The sequence below is a fragment of the Schistocerca americana genome, chromosome 3 (assembly GCF_021461395.2).
Source record: "Schistocerca americana isolate TAMUIC-IGC-003095 chromosome 3, iqSchAmer2.1, whole genome shotgun sequence".
Classification (NCBI taxonomy): Eukaryota; Metazoa; Arthropoda; class Insecta; order Orthoptera; family Acrididae; genus Schistocerca; species Schistocerca americana.
In genome coordinates this window covers 983,024,238-983,040,114 of record NC_060121.1, presented here as the reverse complement: position 1 = coordinate 983,040,114, position 15,877 = coordinate 983,024,238, and the positions used below count along the sequence as shown (strand labels likewise).

Below are 15,877 nucleotides of genomic sequence, written 5' to 3'. Positions count from 1 at the left end.
CAGTCTCAGATAACTGAAATCACACTGTGAGCAGCAGCACCAGTACATGATGGGAGTGACGACTGGGTGGTGGTAAGGTGGAGGCTGGGGCAGGAAGGGGGAGGGATAGTATAGTGGGGGTGGCAGACAGTGAAGTGCTGCAGTTTATGAGCCATGAGGTAAGGGATTGGGAGCAGGGGTTGTGTAAGGATGGACGAGTATATTGTGAAGGTTCAGTGGACAGCAGAATACCACTGTAGGAGGGGTGGGAAGGATAGTGGGCAGGACATTTCTCATTTCAGGGCACGATGAGAGGTAATCGAAACCCTGGCAGAGAATGTAATTCAGTTGCTTCAGTCCCGGAAGGTACTGAGCTACGAGGGGGATGCTCCTCTGTGGCCGGACTGTGGGACTTTTAGGAGGTGGTGGGAGACTGGAAAGATATGGCACGGGAGATTTGTTTTTGTATAAGGTTGGGAGGATAATTACAGTCTGTGAAGGCTTCAGTGAGACCCTTGATATGTTTTGAGGGGGACTGCTTGTCACTGCAGATGCGGCAACCCTGGGTGGCTAGGCTGTACGGAAGGGATTTCTTGGTATGGAATGGGTGGCGGCTGTCAAAGTGGAGGTATTGCTGGTGGTTAGTATGTTTGATATGGACGGAGGTACTGATGTAGCCGTCTCTGAGGTGGAGGTCAACATTTAGGAAGGTGGCTTGTTGGGTTGAGAAGGACTAAGTGCAGAAAAAGGGGAAGAAGTTGTTGAGGTTCTGGAGGAATGTGAATAAGATGTCCTCATCTTCAATGCATATAGGGTAGATGTCATCGTTGAATCTGAACCAGATGAGGGGTTTAGGATTCTGGGTTTTTAGGAAGGATTCCTCTGGATGGCCCATGAATAGGTTTGCATAGGATGGTGCCATGCAGGTACCCATGGCAGTACCCCGGATTTGTTTGTAGGTAATGTCTTCAAAGGAGAAGTAATTGTGGGTGAGGATTTAGTTGGTCATTGCAACTAGGATAAGGTGGCATCAACAGTGACGAGCAGGCACTGTGTGGTAAAGGGACAGGAACTGTGGAGAGTCAGTGGAGGGAAATGGTTGGTATCTTTTATGTAGGAGGATAGGTTCCGGGTAATAGGTTCAAGGTGTTGGTCTAAGAGAGCATAGATTCTCTCAGTTGGGGCACAGTAACCGGCCACAATGGGTCCTCCTGAGTGGTTGGGTTTGTGGACTTTAGGAAGGTTGTAGAAGGTGGGGGTGCGAGGAGTGGAGGGGTAAGTAGAGATGGACTCTGGGGAGAGGTTCTGGGATGGGCCTAAGGATTTGAGTAGTGACTGGAGATCCTGCTGGATTACAGGAATGGGATCACTGTGGCATGGTTTGTAGGTGGAAGTATCTGACAGCTGACAGAGCCCTTCTGCCATGTAATCCTTGCGGTTCGAAACAACAGTGATGGAGCCTTTGTCTGCAGGTAGGATTATAAGGTGGGGATCAGTTTTTAGATGGTGGACTGCAGTTCTTTCTGCGGATGTAAGGTTAGTTTGCATGTCGAGGGATTCGGGGAATGATGGTGAGGCAAGGTTCGAGGTTAAGAAATTCTGGAAAGTTAACAGGGGTTGGTTTGGAGGCAGTGGGGGTGGATCACAGTTGGATGGAGGAATGAACTGAGTTAGCCAAGTTTCAATATTGGTCTTTGGTTGAGTCTGGCTGATCGGGTTGGTGGCAAAAAAGTGTTTTCACTGTAGGGACCGGGAGGAGAGAAGGTCTTCAACAAGTCCTGCATGATTGAATTTGCGAGTGGGGCAAAACGTGATGCCTTTGGGAAGGACTGATATTTCTGTGGGCCTAAGGCTTCTGTAGGAAAGGTTCATAACTGTTTGTGGGTCTGTTTAGACTCAATGACTGCTTCACAGCCTGTGCCATATGGATCCTTCCCACCAACACCAGCTTTTCTGAATTGTGCAGGTGGGAACTTTCCTTGCAATACATCCTACTTTCCCGTAACCCTCCTGATCTCAACCTTCGTTAGTCACTGTCCTCACCCATCCAGTCCCCTCCCTGTTACCATTCCAGCACTACACAGCTGTCATTTCACCGCCACATCCAGTCTTTTAATTTCTCTCCTTTCTCCCCCTCCCCACCTTCTCTCCTGCCCTCTGTCTAAACTGCAGCACTTCACGGTTCGCAGCCCCCCCCCCCCCCTACCCCCCAATACTATCCCTCCCCCTCCCTGCCCCAGTCTCTTCCTTACCTCCACCTAGTCGCCACTCCCATCATGAACTGATGCTGCTGCTCGCAGTGTGGTTTCAATTATCTGAGACTGCAGACGTGTGTGTGTGTGTGTGTGTGTGTGTGTGTGTGTGTGTGTGTGTGTTGCTTACAAAGGCCTTAATAGCTGAAAGCTATAATTGTGTGAATCTTTTTGTTGTGCCTATCGCGACTGAGCATCTGTGCTATATTGCGAGTAGCAGCTTTCCTTCTCTATTATTGAGATACACACCATTCATACACACAAGCAAGCACACCTCACACACACATGATCGCCAACTCCAACCAGAATGCAACTATCACTTGTGATCACTTAATGTGTCATCTTTGTCATAAGTAGCAGTCTATCCACATTCACTATAGGTACAGATGCTTAGCTTACTGGGATGATAGCTATCATGCAATGCTATCGTCTGAGATACCATTTGCTGAGATCACATGAAGCTTTATTGATTCAGAGGTCTGTTGTAAATTTTTTTATTCACTGTGAAATATTAAATTCTGTAGCTCCATAGATACTGAAAATATTATTGTCAGTGTACATGCCTCATTTTTCTGAGATCACAAATGTATTCAGATTTGCTGTAATACTTGACTATAAATTATTAAAGATTCTCAAAGATGTATTAAGAAGCCATCTTTCAACTTGCCTGCCTCTGCTATTTTTGGTGCATGTCCTGCACAAAGGCCATGTGAGCAACAGCCGTCTAAATTCCCAGCTGTGGGATTTATCCATTTCCATTGACACAGCTTGTCTTTGTACCTGGACTCACTCACACCAGTCACCTAGCTGGACATGCCATGATGTGCCTTGAGTCCTGGGCCCACTAAACAGTCAGGTGCACAACAATTTCACCTCCCATTACACCCCTTCCAGGTGGTCAAACTGCTTACCTACATACATCTAACATTACAAATGGGGAAAATGAGGTATGTGTGCTACGAAGTGTTGGAACATCTGTTATGTTCACCAGATTTAGCTCCTTCAGACTTCCAACCTCTTCCCAAAATGAAGTTTTCCTTGCTGATCAGGGTTTTTCTTCCACCGAGAAGTGACTGCTGTTGTGTAAAAGTATTTTGCAGCAATTCCGGAAGAACATTACAGAGATTGAGTAATGTCATTGGATGAAGCGGATGAATGTTAAAGGGAATGTTGTCAAAGATCAAAAGATATTTGGAAATATTCTAATTTTCATTGCCAGATTGAGAACTTTTCAGACTACGTACATAATGTGGTCTTTGAACTAGGATTCATATCCAAGACAGGTGAAAACATTGTGTTGTGTTCCTGAAACAATTTGTTTGTACAATTGAAGGTAATAGTAGGTGGACATTATGTTTATGGCAACTAGTATTTTGAAATAATAAGATGTGAAGTCTGTCAGACTCACAATGTTAGTTACATTTGGTAGTGTAACAACTACAGTGGTTATTGTATTTGAGACATTCTTATATTATATATATGTTAGTTGAAAACTTGCACTTGACCAGTGCATCCTGGTGGCTGAAAGAGACTAAACATGTATTCCAGGAGACAATGGCCAAACTTCTGATTGGTGACATCATTGCACAGCAGGATATAGTAATTAATGGTAGGAATAAAATTTTGTTATAACTGGGTGGGACGAAACTAAGCAGAACGTGTCTGCTGAGCATGCTATGTTGGCATAACCAGTCTCTACACTTGGAAGAACTGAAGTACAGACAGAGAGCATATTGACTCATAGTGTGTGGTAGAGAATGTCAGGAACGCCTGATTACAGTACCTTAACATCTATACAGAGCAGACTCAGCACTCTTCTGTAACGGGGCTAACCACCTAGGAATGTTTCAAACTTTGCATAAAGGAATGCTCTGAAGTTTAGGCCACCTTTGCCTTCCTTCTACTCTTTCAAATTTAGTTTATTTCATCTGCATCACTGATACTGATGGAAGTCAGCTCTACTAGTTTTAGTATGTCCGGTGTCTACAACTGCCGCCACTGTGGAGTCCACTGCTATGAGTCTGCAAGTATCTGTGGAGGGAACTTCAATGACAATGGTGACTGACTGATGATGATGGCCAGGCTGATCTTCCGTGAATGAATTGATCTGCCTGTTCGCGAGCTGCTAGACTTGGGAGCAGGGCAGCTGTGCTGCAGCTCCTGGGCAGTAGAAGTACTGCCTCACTGGCTGCATGCAGGGTTTACTTCTCACGCTGTCTTTTGGGTTGCCGTTGGATCCTCTGTCTACACACTATCTTGACAACCAACAACAGGGGCATACAGATTTCTGGGACCAAGCCCAAACACAGCTTCATGCTATGAGAGCATTGAGGCTCCAACAGGCGTGCACAGCCATTCTGGGCTGTAGGAACTGCGGCACTGACCTCAAACAATGCCAGAGCCTCTGCCTAGAGATTCCTCTCCAGGCACTGATGTTCTACTGTGCGCCTTCGTGCAACGTGAGCCCAGCATGGTCACTGCTTGGCAACACTGGGAAGAAGACAGTGTGATCATAAAATGCTTGGAAATAAATGTCTGTTAATTGAATGATGTCTCATTAGCATCTCGGTGCTCTGCAGGACTCTACCACTATACCTCCACTCGGGTATCCTACAAACACATATGCTCCTAGAACATGTATTTTTGTTGACTGATGTGGTGGTCACTCTTATATTTGCTGGTATTTGATTTCCTGATCCAGTTCATAGAGAGAATAAAAAGTTTGTTGTCTGGGAGTGAGGAACATACTACATTTATACCAAATAAATATTCAGTGGCATTTCTGCCTTTGTTTGCAGGAGCTACACTGATTGTGCCAAAACATTACATAGTATCATAGTGTGTTGGTCCTCCTTTGGAACGCAAAGCAGCAGCGATTCTGCATGGAGCTTATTTGACGAGTTAACTGAATCTTCCGTTGGTTCTTGATAGAACAAATCTGTAGTAGGTTTTTGGAAGTATGTAGCACCAGATGTCTCCACACAGGTCACAGGTCAGTGGTTTTTGGGCACGAAGTTGGTGCCCTGCAGCGTCCCAGTTGCACTGCATGTAATTCAGATCACGCGAATTTGGTGGCCAAGACATAAAAGTGTGTTCTTTATCATCTTCCTTGAAACAAGGTTGCACAATTACAGCCTTATGATATGGAAATTTATCCTGCTGGAAGATGCCATCACCACCACGGAAGGCATCAACGTGAAGGGATGCAGGTGTCTTTCTGCAGTAATTTTCATGCAGTCCACAGCTGTCATGGTGCCTTTGATTACAAACACAACTTTCATGCAAACCCAAGTGAATGTCTCCCATAGCATAACGTTACGGTCGTTGGACTGCATCCGTGGCGCGCTGGACATTTCAAGCAGCCCTTTGCATAACAGTAACTGTACTGGACACAGCCATTGACCTTGTGCAACAAGAAATATGATTCCCCCAATCAGACGACACATTGTGGTTGATCCATGGTCATGTCTTGATGACATTGTGCCTACTGCAAGCATAATTCAGTGCCATTGGGTCAACAATGTGCACTAAATAGTGTGCTCCAAAACAATTGTGCCTGCACCAGCACCGAGCGAGGTGGCGCAGTGGTTAGCACACTGGACTCGCATTCGGGAGGACGACGGTTCAATCCCGTCTCCGGCCAACCTGATTTAGGTTTTCCGTGATTTCCCTAAATCGCTTCAGGCAAATGCCGGGATGGTTCCTTTGAAAGGGCACGGCCGATTTCCTTCCCCATCCTTCCCTAACCCGAGCTTGCGCTCCGTCTCTAATGACCTCGTTGTCGACGGGACGTTAAACACTAATCTCCTCCTCCTCCTCCTGCACCAGCATTGTACCGTCCACAAATCTACCACAGTTTGACACCTATCCTGCTGCACAGAGCAGTGTTGCCCACTTATCGCTTCTCTGACCTTCAGCCACTTTCTATAGATGATTATCACTGTAGCCCGGGAACAGCCATCCAGCTTCTCAGTTTGCAATTTGCTCTGCTGGGCTGTAACAATCTGCCATTTGTCAAAGTCATTTATGTCAGTGGATTACTCCATTTGCAGTCCATATCATTGCTAGAATGATTCCCTGTTCATCCACTTTTATACTTTTCTTACTGCATCAAGTGCCTACATCAGCAGGTGGTATTGAAATTTGTGGTGGTTAGTGGTCATAATTTTTTGCCTAGTCATTGTGTGTGGCTGTACTTCTTACACTAATTAAAAATTACTTGATGAGTGAGACATGTTGATTAAACCTGAAGTATGAATCAGTGAGCTTAGAAAAGGCATTTATAAAATCGTTGTAGGGGTAGAGCGATCTTGGGTTGATAAGCATATTTGCAGCCTGGAGTGGTGATACATTGTAGGCTGTGGTCTAGGGAAGTGCCATGGCAGCCAAGCCGTATATTCAGTACAAGGCTTTCACTGCATCCATGGCATGCCAAGCAGAGAACTGTGTATTTGAACAGGTGTGATGAAGGACTGTATATGTGATGCTTTGGTATATGGAGTACTTCAGAAATTTTATTTCCTGTTGCAGCTGTGTGTAGCTTCAGATGCCTGTGTTAACCGTAGAAAGTTGTTCTAAGGATAGAGCTAATAGCTTTAATGGCTTCTACCTTGCAACCTGTAACACAGATTCTGCAACGAATTTCCACTCCACAGGACAGTGTGCAATGATTTGGAAACTTCCTGGAAGATTAAAACTTTGTGCCCAACCATGGCTTGAACCTTGGACTTTTGCCTAACGCTGGCAAGTATCCTACCGACTCACAACCTACCTCACCACTTCAAATCAGCTTGTACTCCACTTCATTCCGGAAACAATCTGCTAGGCTTTGGCAAAGCCAGTTTTTGACAGTATCTTTCCTTCCATGAGTGTTCATCCCATAAAATATGCAGGAGAACTTCACTAAATGCAAATGATTTGGTGGGTTGGGTGGTTAGAAATATTCGGTTGTTTGCAGGTGATGGTGTGGTGTATGGGAAGGTGGAAGGTGGTGTAGTTGTAGGGACTGTAGGGGTGACAGGCTCTAAATATAAATTAAAAAAAAAAAAAGTAAATTGATGCGGATGACTAGCAAAAACAAACCCATATTCAGATACAGCATTAGTAGTTTGCTGCTTGACACAGTCGTACTGTTTACATCTGGGAGTAACATTGCAGACCGATATGAAATGGGACGAACATGTGAGGATTCTGGTGACGAATGGTCAACTTCTATTTATTGGGCAAACTTTGGGAAACTAGTTCATTTGTAAAGGAGACTGCATCTAGGACTCTGGGGCCACCAGTTATTGGAATTGCTAGTGTTGGGATCAGCACCAAGTTGGATTAAAGGAAAACATTGAAGCAGTTCACAAGAGGGCTGCTAGATTTGTTTCCAGTAGGTTCGAACAACATGTAAGTATTACGGTGATGCTTTGGGAACTCAAATGACAATTCCTGGAGGGAAGGCGAATTATTTTCGAGGAACGCTATTGAGAAAATTTAGAGAACTGGTCTTCGAAGCTGATTGCTGAATGATTCTACTGCTGTCAAAATGCATTTTGTGTGAGGACCATGAAGATAAGAACAAGGAATTAGGGCTCATAAGGAGGCATATAGGAAGTCATTTTTCCCTCACTTTATTTACAAGTGCAGCAGTAAAAGATATGACTAGTAGTGATACAGGGATGCTTAGGTATCTCTGTCAGTGGAGCAGTTGTCCATGCAAGGCAAAGATCCCAGGTTTGTGTCCCAATCCAGTCCGTTGCACTGTTTTAATCTGGCAGGAAGTTGCATCCACAGATTACTTTATCTGCATATGATTTCTAACATTAATGGAGTACAAAATTACACTTGTAGCTTAACCCACAATGATTCACAAATCTTGTGTAATGTGACTGATTCTGTTACTTCGTGCTCTTGTATAAATTCAAACAAGATGCAGTGACATCATTTGACTTCGAAAATGTGTGCACATAGCTCTAAAATTTCAGTAAAAGACAGCCCTAAGACTTAGTTCATGTAATAAACAGGAAAATATCTGGGTTGACCAGCACAAAAAGATGGCCCTTAGAATATATCAATCTACAACCTTGTTACCAATGTTTTTCTTGTTAGATGATTTGCTGTCACTGTCGCTCGTAATTTTATTTCTTTTTTTATTTTGTGTATAAAATTATCTCTATATATTGCTTAAACTTAGTGACCTCATAACTGGATTTGGGATTGGGAATGTTTGCTATACGAAGCAAAAATAGAGAAAGCATTGAATATCCAGTTTGCTGCTAAAATACGTTGAATCCCAGTCAGTGGCAAGAACTGTACTGATGCAGTCCAGTGGTATGGCTGGTAGATAACTAAGCACACCTGGTACTACTCTTAACACTCTGTCATGTGTCCAGGTAGCACATAATCTGCCATATAGTGATTCAGCAGACAAAACACTGAGTGAAGCACAGTTGAATGCCACGAAGCCAAGCGGCCAGTCAGTGCTGCGTCTTAATGGTGATATGTTAAAAGATATATGGACCATGTGAAGCATCTCTATTGAGGCCATTACTGAGGATGTAAATACGACATAGCAGGCCCAGCTTGGCTGAGTTTTTTCCATAGACACTGCAATCCACATTGTCATTAACTTCCAGAAATGTAGCAATTTCACATATGCTCCTTTTTAAAGATGCTTCTGCTTTTTATCCAGAAGTCCATTTATTACCTCTTGTTATAAACCCATGTCCCACCCCATTATCTTGTGGATATTATGTTTGGTGCTCCACCTTAGAGCTGTATTACTGTACTTTTCAAAGTTCACTAAATGTGATGTACATTTACAGTGATCAGTTTTACTGTTAGTATCTTGCACACATTTACTATGTTACGGCAGGTAGGCTTCCAAATACTTGTATTCTATCAGTTTGTCTTCCAGTCTTATATCTCATTGTTTTCTTCTTATTTATTAAAACATTATTGACCAAATTATTCTTTCAGTTTTCAAAGTGTATGATTTTCATTTTCCGTAACTTCAGGTAAAATTACCTGATCATGAGTGGAAAGGAGAGATTACATGATGCAGACAGCTGCTGGTATAAGCATATCAAGAGCTTGATCGAATTTATCTTCAAGAGTGTTGGCACTGTTATGGCACCACCTTCGTACAATCTTGTCGCTGTCTCACTGAGGCCACAAATTCTGAAGAAATATAATTTGATACTTGCACTGCAAGAAAAGGCAAACCTACGTTTCTAGCATTTGTAGACTTGGAGAAAGCTTTTGACAACGTTAACTGGAATACTCTCTTTCAAATTCTGAAGGTGGCAGGGGTAAAATACAGGGAGCGAAAGGCTATTTACAATTTGTACAGAAACCAAATGGCAGTTATAAGAGTCGAGGGGCATGAAAGGGAAGCAGTGGTTGGGAAAGGAGTGAGACAGGGTTGTAGCCTCCCGATGTTATTCAATCTGTATATTGAGCAAGCAGTAAAGGAAACAAAAGAAAAATTCGGAGTAGGTATTAAAATTCATGGAGAAGAAGTAAAAACTTTGAGGTTCGCCAATGACATTGTAATTCTGTCAGAGACAGCAAAGGACTTGGAAGAGCAGTTGAACGGAATGGACAGTGTCTTGAAAGGAGGATATAAGATGAACATCAACAAAAGCAAAACGAGGATAATGGAATGTAGTCAAATTAAATCGGGTGATGCTGAGGGGATTAGATTAGGAAATGAGACACTTCAAGTAGTAAAGGAGTTTTGCTATTTAGGGAGTAAAATAACTGATGATGGTCGAAGTAGAGAGGATATAAAATGTAGACTGGCAATGGCAAGGAAATCGTTTCTGAAGAAGAGAAATTTGTTAACATCTAGTATAGATTTAAGTGTCAGGAAGTCGTTTCTGAAAGTATTTGTATGGAGTGTAGCCATGTATGGAAGTGAAACTTGGACGATAACCAGTTTGGACAAGAAGAGAATAGAAGCTTTCGAAATGTGGTGCTACAGGAGAATGCTGAAGATTAGGTGGGTAGATCAAGTAACTAATGAGGAGGTACTGAATAGGATTGGGGAGAAGAAGTTTGTGGCACAACTTGACTAGAAGAAGGGATCGGTTGGTAGGACATGTTTTGAGGCATCAAGGGATCACAAATTTAGCATTGGAGGGCAGCGTGGAGGGTAAAAATCGTAGAGGGAGACCAAGAGATGAATACACTAAGCAGATTCAGAAGGATGTAGGTTGCAGTAGGTACTGGGAGATGAAGAAGCTTGCACAGGATAGAGTAGCATGGAGAGCTGCATCAAACCAGTCTCATGACTGAAGACCACAACAACAACAACAACTTGCACTGCGCTAGTACAGCCCATAACACAGTTGCACAGCTTTGTGCTTATACAACCACAGTGCTTGCAGTAGTTGCACATGGTCTAGTCTAAATTGTATAAATTAAAATTATGCTGAGGTGGTTCCTAAGATGGTTCATTCCTCATTTTCATACAAAATATTTATAACTCTGTGCACCCAAATTATATACAGAAATCAATACTCTTACTGTGCTTTGCAAAATTATTTGATTGGTAGAAGCTGCAAAAATGTTTGAGGTATTTGGCTTATGTTGATTAACAGCTAGGCAGCAGAGATACCATTGGGCAAGTGTGAGATTTCTTCAGAAGAAAATATTGTTTTCTTTACGTTGCAGGGCTGCATAAGTTTATATGTGATGCAATTGTAATGATATATTTCCAGCTAAAATTGGAATTGTTTAGATTCAAATAGGTGTCAGAAAAATTAGCTAGCTTCAAAGTACTAAAGATTTTTTGAAAGTTATTGTAAGAAATATGTGTTATTAAAACATTACTGTATTTTTATTTCTGTTGTCACTGTTCTTAGAACCACCGGACAGAGAGCCAACTCCACCAAAGAAGAAAGTGAAGTTAACACCAAGTTTTGTGCCTGAAGTGGAAAAGCCAACTAAGAAGGAGAAAACAATAAAAGTAAAAGTTGTACCAAGGGAGCATAAAAAGTCAGAAACAGAAGTTGAAGTAGATGGGACTAAAGAGTTACATGTTACCCTATCACCACATACACCATCTGGAGATCCTCCAGAACCGGAGGAGCTTATAAAAGCTCTCATGGTAAGGACGCAAATTTCATTTAGGTATAAAACAAAAGCATGAGAGGTTAACAACTCAAATATTAGCTGTTACTTGTGGCTGCACTTGGTTTTGCATTTATAATATTAGTATGAATGAAACTATTCAGTTTATATGCTTAAATAATCGTGTTGCTTTTTTGAATTTGTGAAATGTAATTTCTTTTGTAAATAAATAACCTAGAAATTGGACTTCATCATACAGTAAGTCCAACATTGTTCCCATTGCTCTACAAAAAGCTGTCATTTTCTCCTACAATAATAATTTTCATTCATTGTAGATCGGGCGGAACTTACTCCTTCCTTTAATGAATGCGGAAGAGTGTTAGTTATTGACAGCTATTGAATATAGATAGCTTTTACAGTCATGTAAAATTGATACTTGGTGCACAGATCTTTACAAATCTAACAAGGGAATGGTCCAACAAGACATGTTGAAACTTACTGTGAAATTTTTTACACAGGAAAGAGACTACAAAAGAAATGCACTGTCCACATTTTAGCTGCTAAGAGGCACTGTGAGTATTTAAATAAATAGCTGAAAATTGCCAAATTCAGTGTGTCCCGGGTAGCGGTAGAAATGTACACCCCTACTGGCACTGTAGCAACTGCGCATGCACGACTAGGCACACACGCGTAACGGAGGTCAGTGGTATATTTGTAAACATGAAACACGACACAACCCGATCATAATTTGTAAAGGACATTTCAGGTTACTGTTTGTTGATAGTTTCTCTCACACTACAGTACACAGTTACTATTCTCTCGAATGAGCCATTCAAGTAACACCTGTTACAAATTATCAGTTACTTTTTGCAGTATTGGTAAGTATTGACAGTACAGATAAAGCTGAATGAATATTTATTGTGCTTTCTTAAGGCATGCCTGCAAGTAGTACCCTTTTTTCCTTCCAGCTTAACAGTAATGTGAAATCCAATTAATGTTCTCAGTTTAGCAATGATGAAATATGAAGAAGGTGGTTTGCAGCCGAAATAACCTACTTCTCCTGAAGACATACATATGTGTCATTTGTTAGTTGATTTCCTTGACATTGATTCAAATGATATCGACATTTCGTTTGAAATTGTGGGTATGTTAGAAGAAATAGGAAATAACTGTGTTGATTCCATGAATTGCGGTTCGGATGATGTTGTTTGTGCCAGTAACAGTTCTGAAGAAGAATACTTTTGAAGCCTAAAAAAAATACGTACTGCAACAGCTTTTAGTGACAAAGAAAAGGCAGTGAAATATTGGTTAAATGAAGGAGGGAAAAAATGCTTGAAGTTACGCAGTGTGCAAAGGTGTTACTGTTTCATAAAATTGGAGCATGGACTGTACAAATGGAAGAATGAATAGCATGAAGTAAGAAATACGCGCCAAACGGAAACCCGAAACCATCTGAATGAAAAACTGTTCGAAAGATTTGGAACTGCTCGTGAGAGGCTGTGCGCTGTTACCGATGGGGTTCTCTGAGACTGGGCCCTCCAAATTGCATCTGACATGAACATTGCTGATTTACAGACTTCGGCAACTTGGCTACACCGTTTCAAGAAATCATACAGAATAGGAAGTCACAAAAATACCAAGTAAATGTGTAGAGCAGTTGCCAGTGATAGACAATGCTATAGAGAAATTCATAGCTGATGTAAAGACGAAACTTGCTGTTATCCCTGCAACTGCTGTTTATAATGCTGATCAGTCAGGTTTCTGAAAGAGCTGTGTGCACACTGCACTTTATCATTTTGAGATGAAAAAAAGACTGAGTCGGTTGCCAACCAATGTGTGCAATGACACATTCATTTCTGATAATGCCAGTGATAAGTATGACTGGTTTATTGTTTCTGCAGCTGTGTATCTGTCTTAAAGAACCGCAAGGCAAATTAGGACAAAAAATAAAAAATGGACTGTTTAGTTGCAAAAATCTTGTAATCAGCATATCAAAATCTGGGAAAATGGGAAAGAATAATCATAAACATTTCATTCAGAACATATTCCTACCAGCTGCAGAAACTAATTCATTGGAGGGCATGGCTAGGCAAAACCTGCAGAGTGACAACACCATACTGGCAGCATACGTAGCTAGCCTATGACTGATAAACAACAGTTGCTGTAGATTTTCTTGAATGCAGTGCAATTTGTCACCTGTAAGAACAATGATTTCTTTTTCAATCTGTGTACAGAGGTGAGCTGGCATTCTTGGTACGTGGCACTCTTCAGATGACCCTCATAAAAAAAGTCATAGACTGAAAGCTCAAGAGCCATATATAGTTAGCCTTCCTGGAAATTACACGATGCCCAAACATACTTTTCACTACTGCCATAGAGCAGTAGCATGTGAAGTGGTTCCAGTTTGTTGAAAACAGGTGTGCTGAATATCAAGATTTGGAATTGTATGGAGTCCTGGTGCCACAAATGTTTCTAACGTGCTGAAATATGTTTAGACATCACAGTGACAGCACACCACATCCATTGCCAAAAAGGAAGGGTCTGTAACCCCTTGAAAGTTCACTGCATGCAATATGGTAACTTTGTTGCTTTTTGATGAACTTTGATGAAGGTGGGTGGTGTTCCCTTGAGTTCAGTTTGGCTTTTTCATGAAATCACTGAAATAAAAATGGGCTTCATTGGACCTAAAGATATTGAATCAAGTTTGCGTCTTTACTGACATCAGCAAATTTAATGGCACTGAACACAATCATTTGTGCAATTTGAAGTTTGTTCAGATGAAATTGAAACTGAAGCAGTATTCTTTTAATGCTCTAATGTCTCCAATGACAAGGCAATTTTTCATACTGAATGACAATGTCACCTTTTGTGGCAACTCTGGCAGTTTCCAAGGGTACATACAACTCCAATCGGGGTTTTCTTCAGAACTAAACCAGTCTTTTCAAAATTCCAATCCCACATTGTGATTGCGGTAATGATGGATTTTGACAACGAGGGAGATTCTGATAGTGGAGGTGAAACTCTTTGTGGTGCAGCTGCCAAACAGTCACTGTATCGGTTAAAGGCTTGTACAGCAACAATGTGCTCGGCACCTCTCCAGTGCTCCATGGTAACCATCTGTCGCTACCTGCTGCACAGTTTGATGTATTTCCCTCTCTCCTGCTATCATAGAAGGCCTGCTAACACTGCTTTCAAAATTTACCATTGTGCCATATTGCATAGAACATATTAATAATGTTTCTGTTTCCTAACAGTTCCTCTTGCTCCTCATGACTTTCATGTTTTTCTCTACTAACTGCTTTTACATTTTGGAGACGTGGAGAGTCAAGGAGAGGGGGTGGGCAGAGGGACAGTAAAAGATTCTGCCTTTCCTCCCTCCTTTTTTCCATCACTTTCCTTTACTCGCCCCCCCCCCCTCCCTCCATCTCTCTCTTCACCACTGCCTTCCTCTCCTCTCCTTTCCTTTCCTCCCCTTGACGTACCCTCTCCCTCTCTTTATCCCCTTATATGCTCTACCCTCTAAACTCCTTTCGTCTTCTTGTGCAACCGCTGAGTAATCTGGTGAAAGACCTGCTTCACACTCCCCTGCCATGTAGTAAATTGATGTAAGGGAAAACCATAAAGGTTGGAACATGGAATGTTTTGACACTTCTGCACACGACAAAGTAGAAAATTGTATACATGAGAGGGACAAAATAAAACTGGATGTACTTAGTGCGGCCAAAGTAAGGTGGAGAGGTAGACAGTGGATATTATAATTTTACTACTTGTGCATGTGTGAGTGATGTAATCAGAATGCTATTGAGGAAGATTTATGCGATGATTTGGAAAAAGTTATTAATAGGGTGAGGTGGGATATATTCATGCATATACTAAGGAAACATGGCATTGACTGCAGAGAAAGAAAATTATTTAAGGAGTTATATCTTGAGCAAAAAGCTAGAGTTGCTCAGTGAAGAACTGATGGAGGGATTAAGAATGGAAAAAAGTCACACTAAGATGTTGTCTTGCATCTATGCTGTTCGACATTTACGTGGAAGAGATCATAGGAGAGTGCATGACCAATGAGGGGAGAGTGTGTGGGAGGTAAAAGAGTGGTTTGTATATGTTTTACTGATGACATGGTTGTGTTTATGGAATCCAATAAAGTGCATATAAAATGATGGAAGGTCTAAAAAGCAGTTGTGAATACAGATTGAAAATAAATAAAAAAATTCCAGCAGTTAGATACTGGGAGGAAAAGGAGAGAGAAAAACAGATGGCTAACAATTAGAGTAGGTTGCAAAATTCAAGTTCTTGGGAAATATTATAACAGGGGACCTAAAATGTGACACAGAAATAGAATTGAGCCAAAGAAGCATACAACAAAGTCAGGAAATTGTTATAAACACTGTTGAATAAAAGCCCAAGGAAGAGATTGGCCTAATCGTATACACGGGGCTTAGTTTATATAGTGCAGATAGTTTGACGTTGCGAGAAGATGAGCAAAGAAGGCTGGATTCATTGGAAGAGGGTGTAAGTTGGAAAGACAGTGTGAGGGATAAGGAGGTGTTAAGAAGTGGTGGAGAGAATGGAAACCTCTT

The 15,877-nt window shown here is 41.7% G+C and overlaps 1 protein-coding gene across 2 annotated transcripts in view; it reads left to right on the top strand.

Annotated features, from left to right (window-relative positions):
* Positions 1–15,877, top strand: part of LOC124607114 (regulation of nuclear pre-mRNA domain-containing protein 1B) — a 77,635-nt gene that overhangs the window by 47,581 nt on the left and 14,177 nt on the right. For both annotated transcript variants that reach the window (XM_047139311.1, XM_047139312.1), the window contains exon 3: positions 11,087–11,331. In XM_047139311.1, coding sequence (XP_046995267.1) covers positions 11,087–11,331 — 245 coding nt within the window. The remainder of the gene's footprint in view (positions 1–11,086; positions 11,332–15,877) is intronic.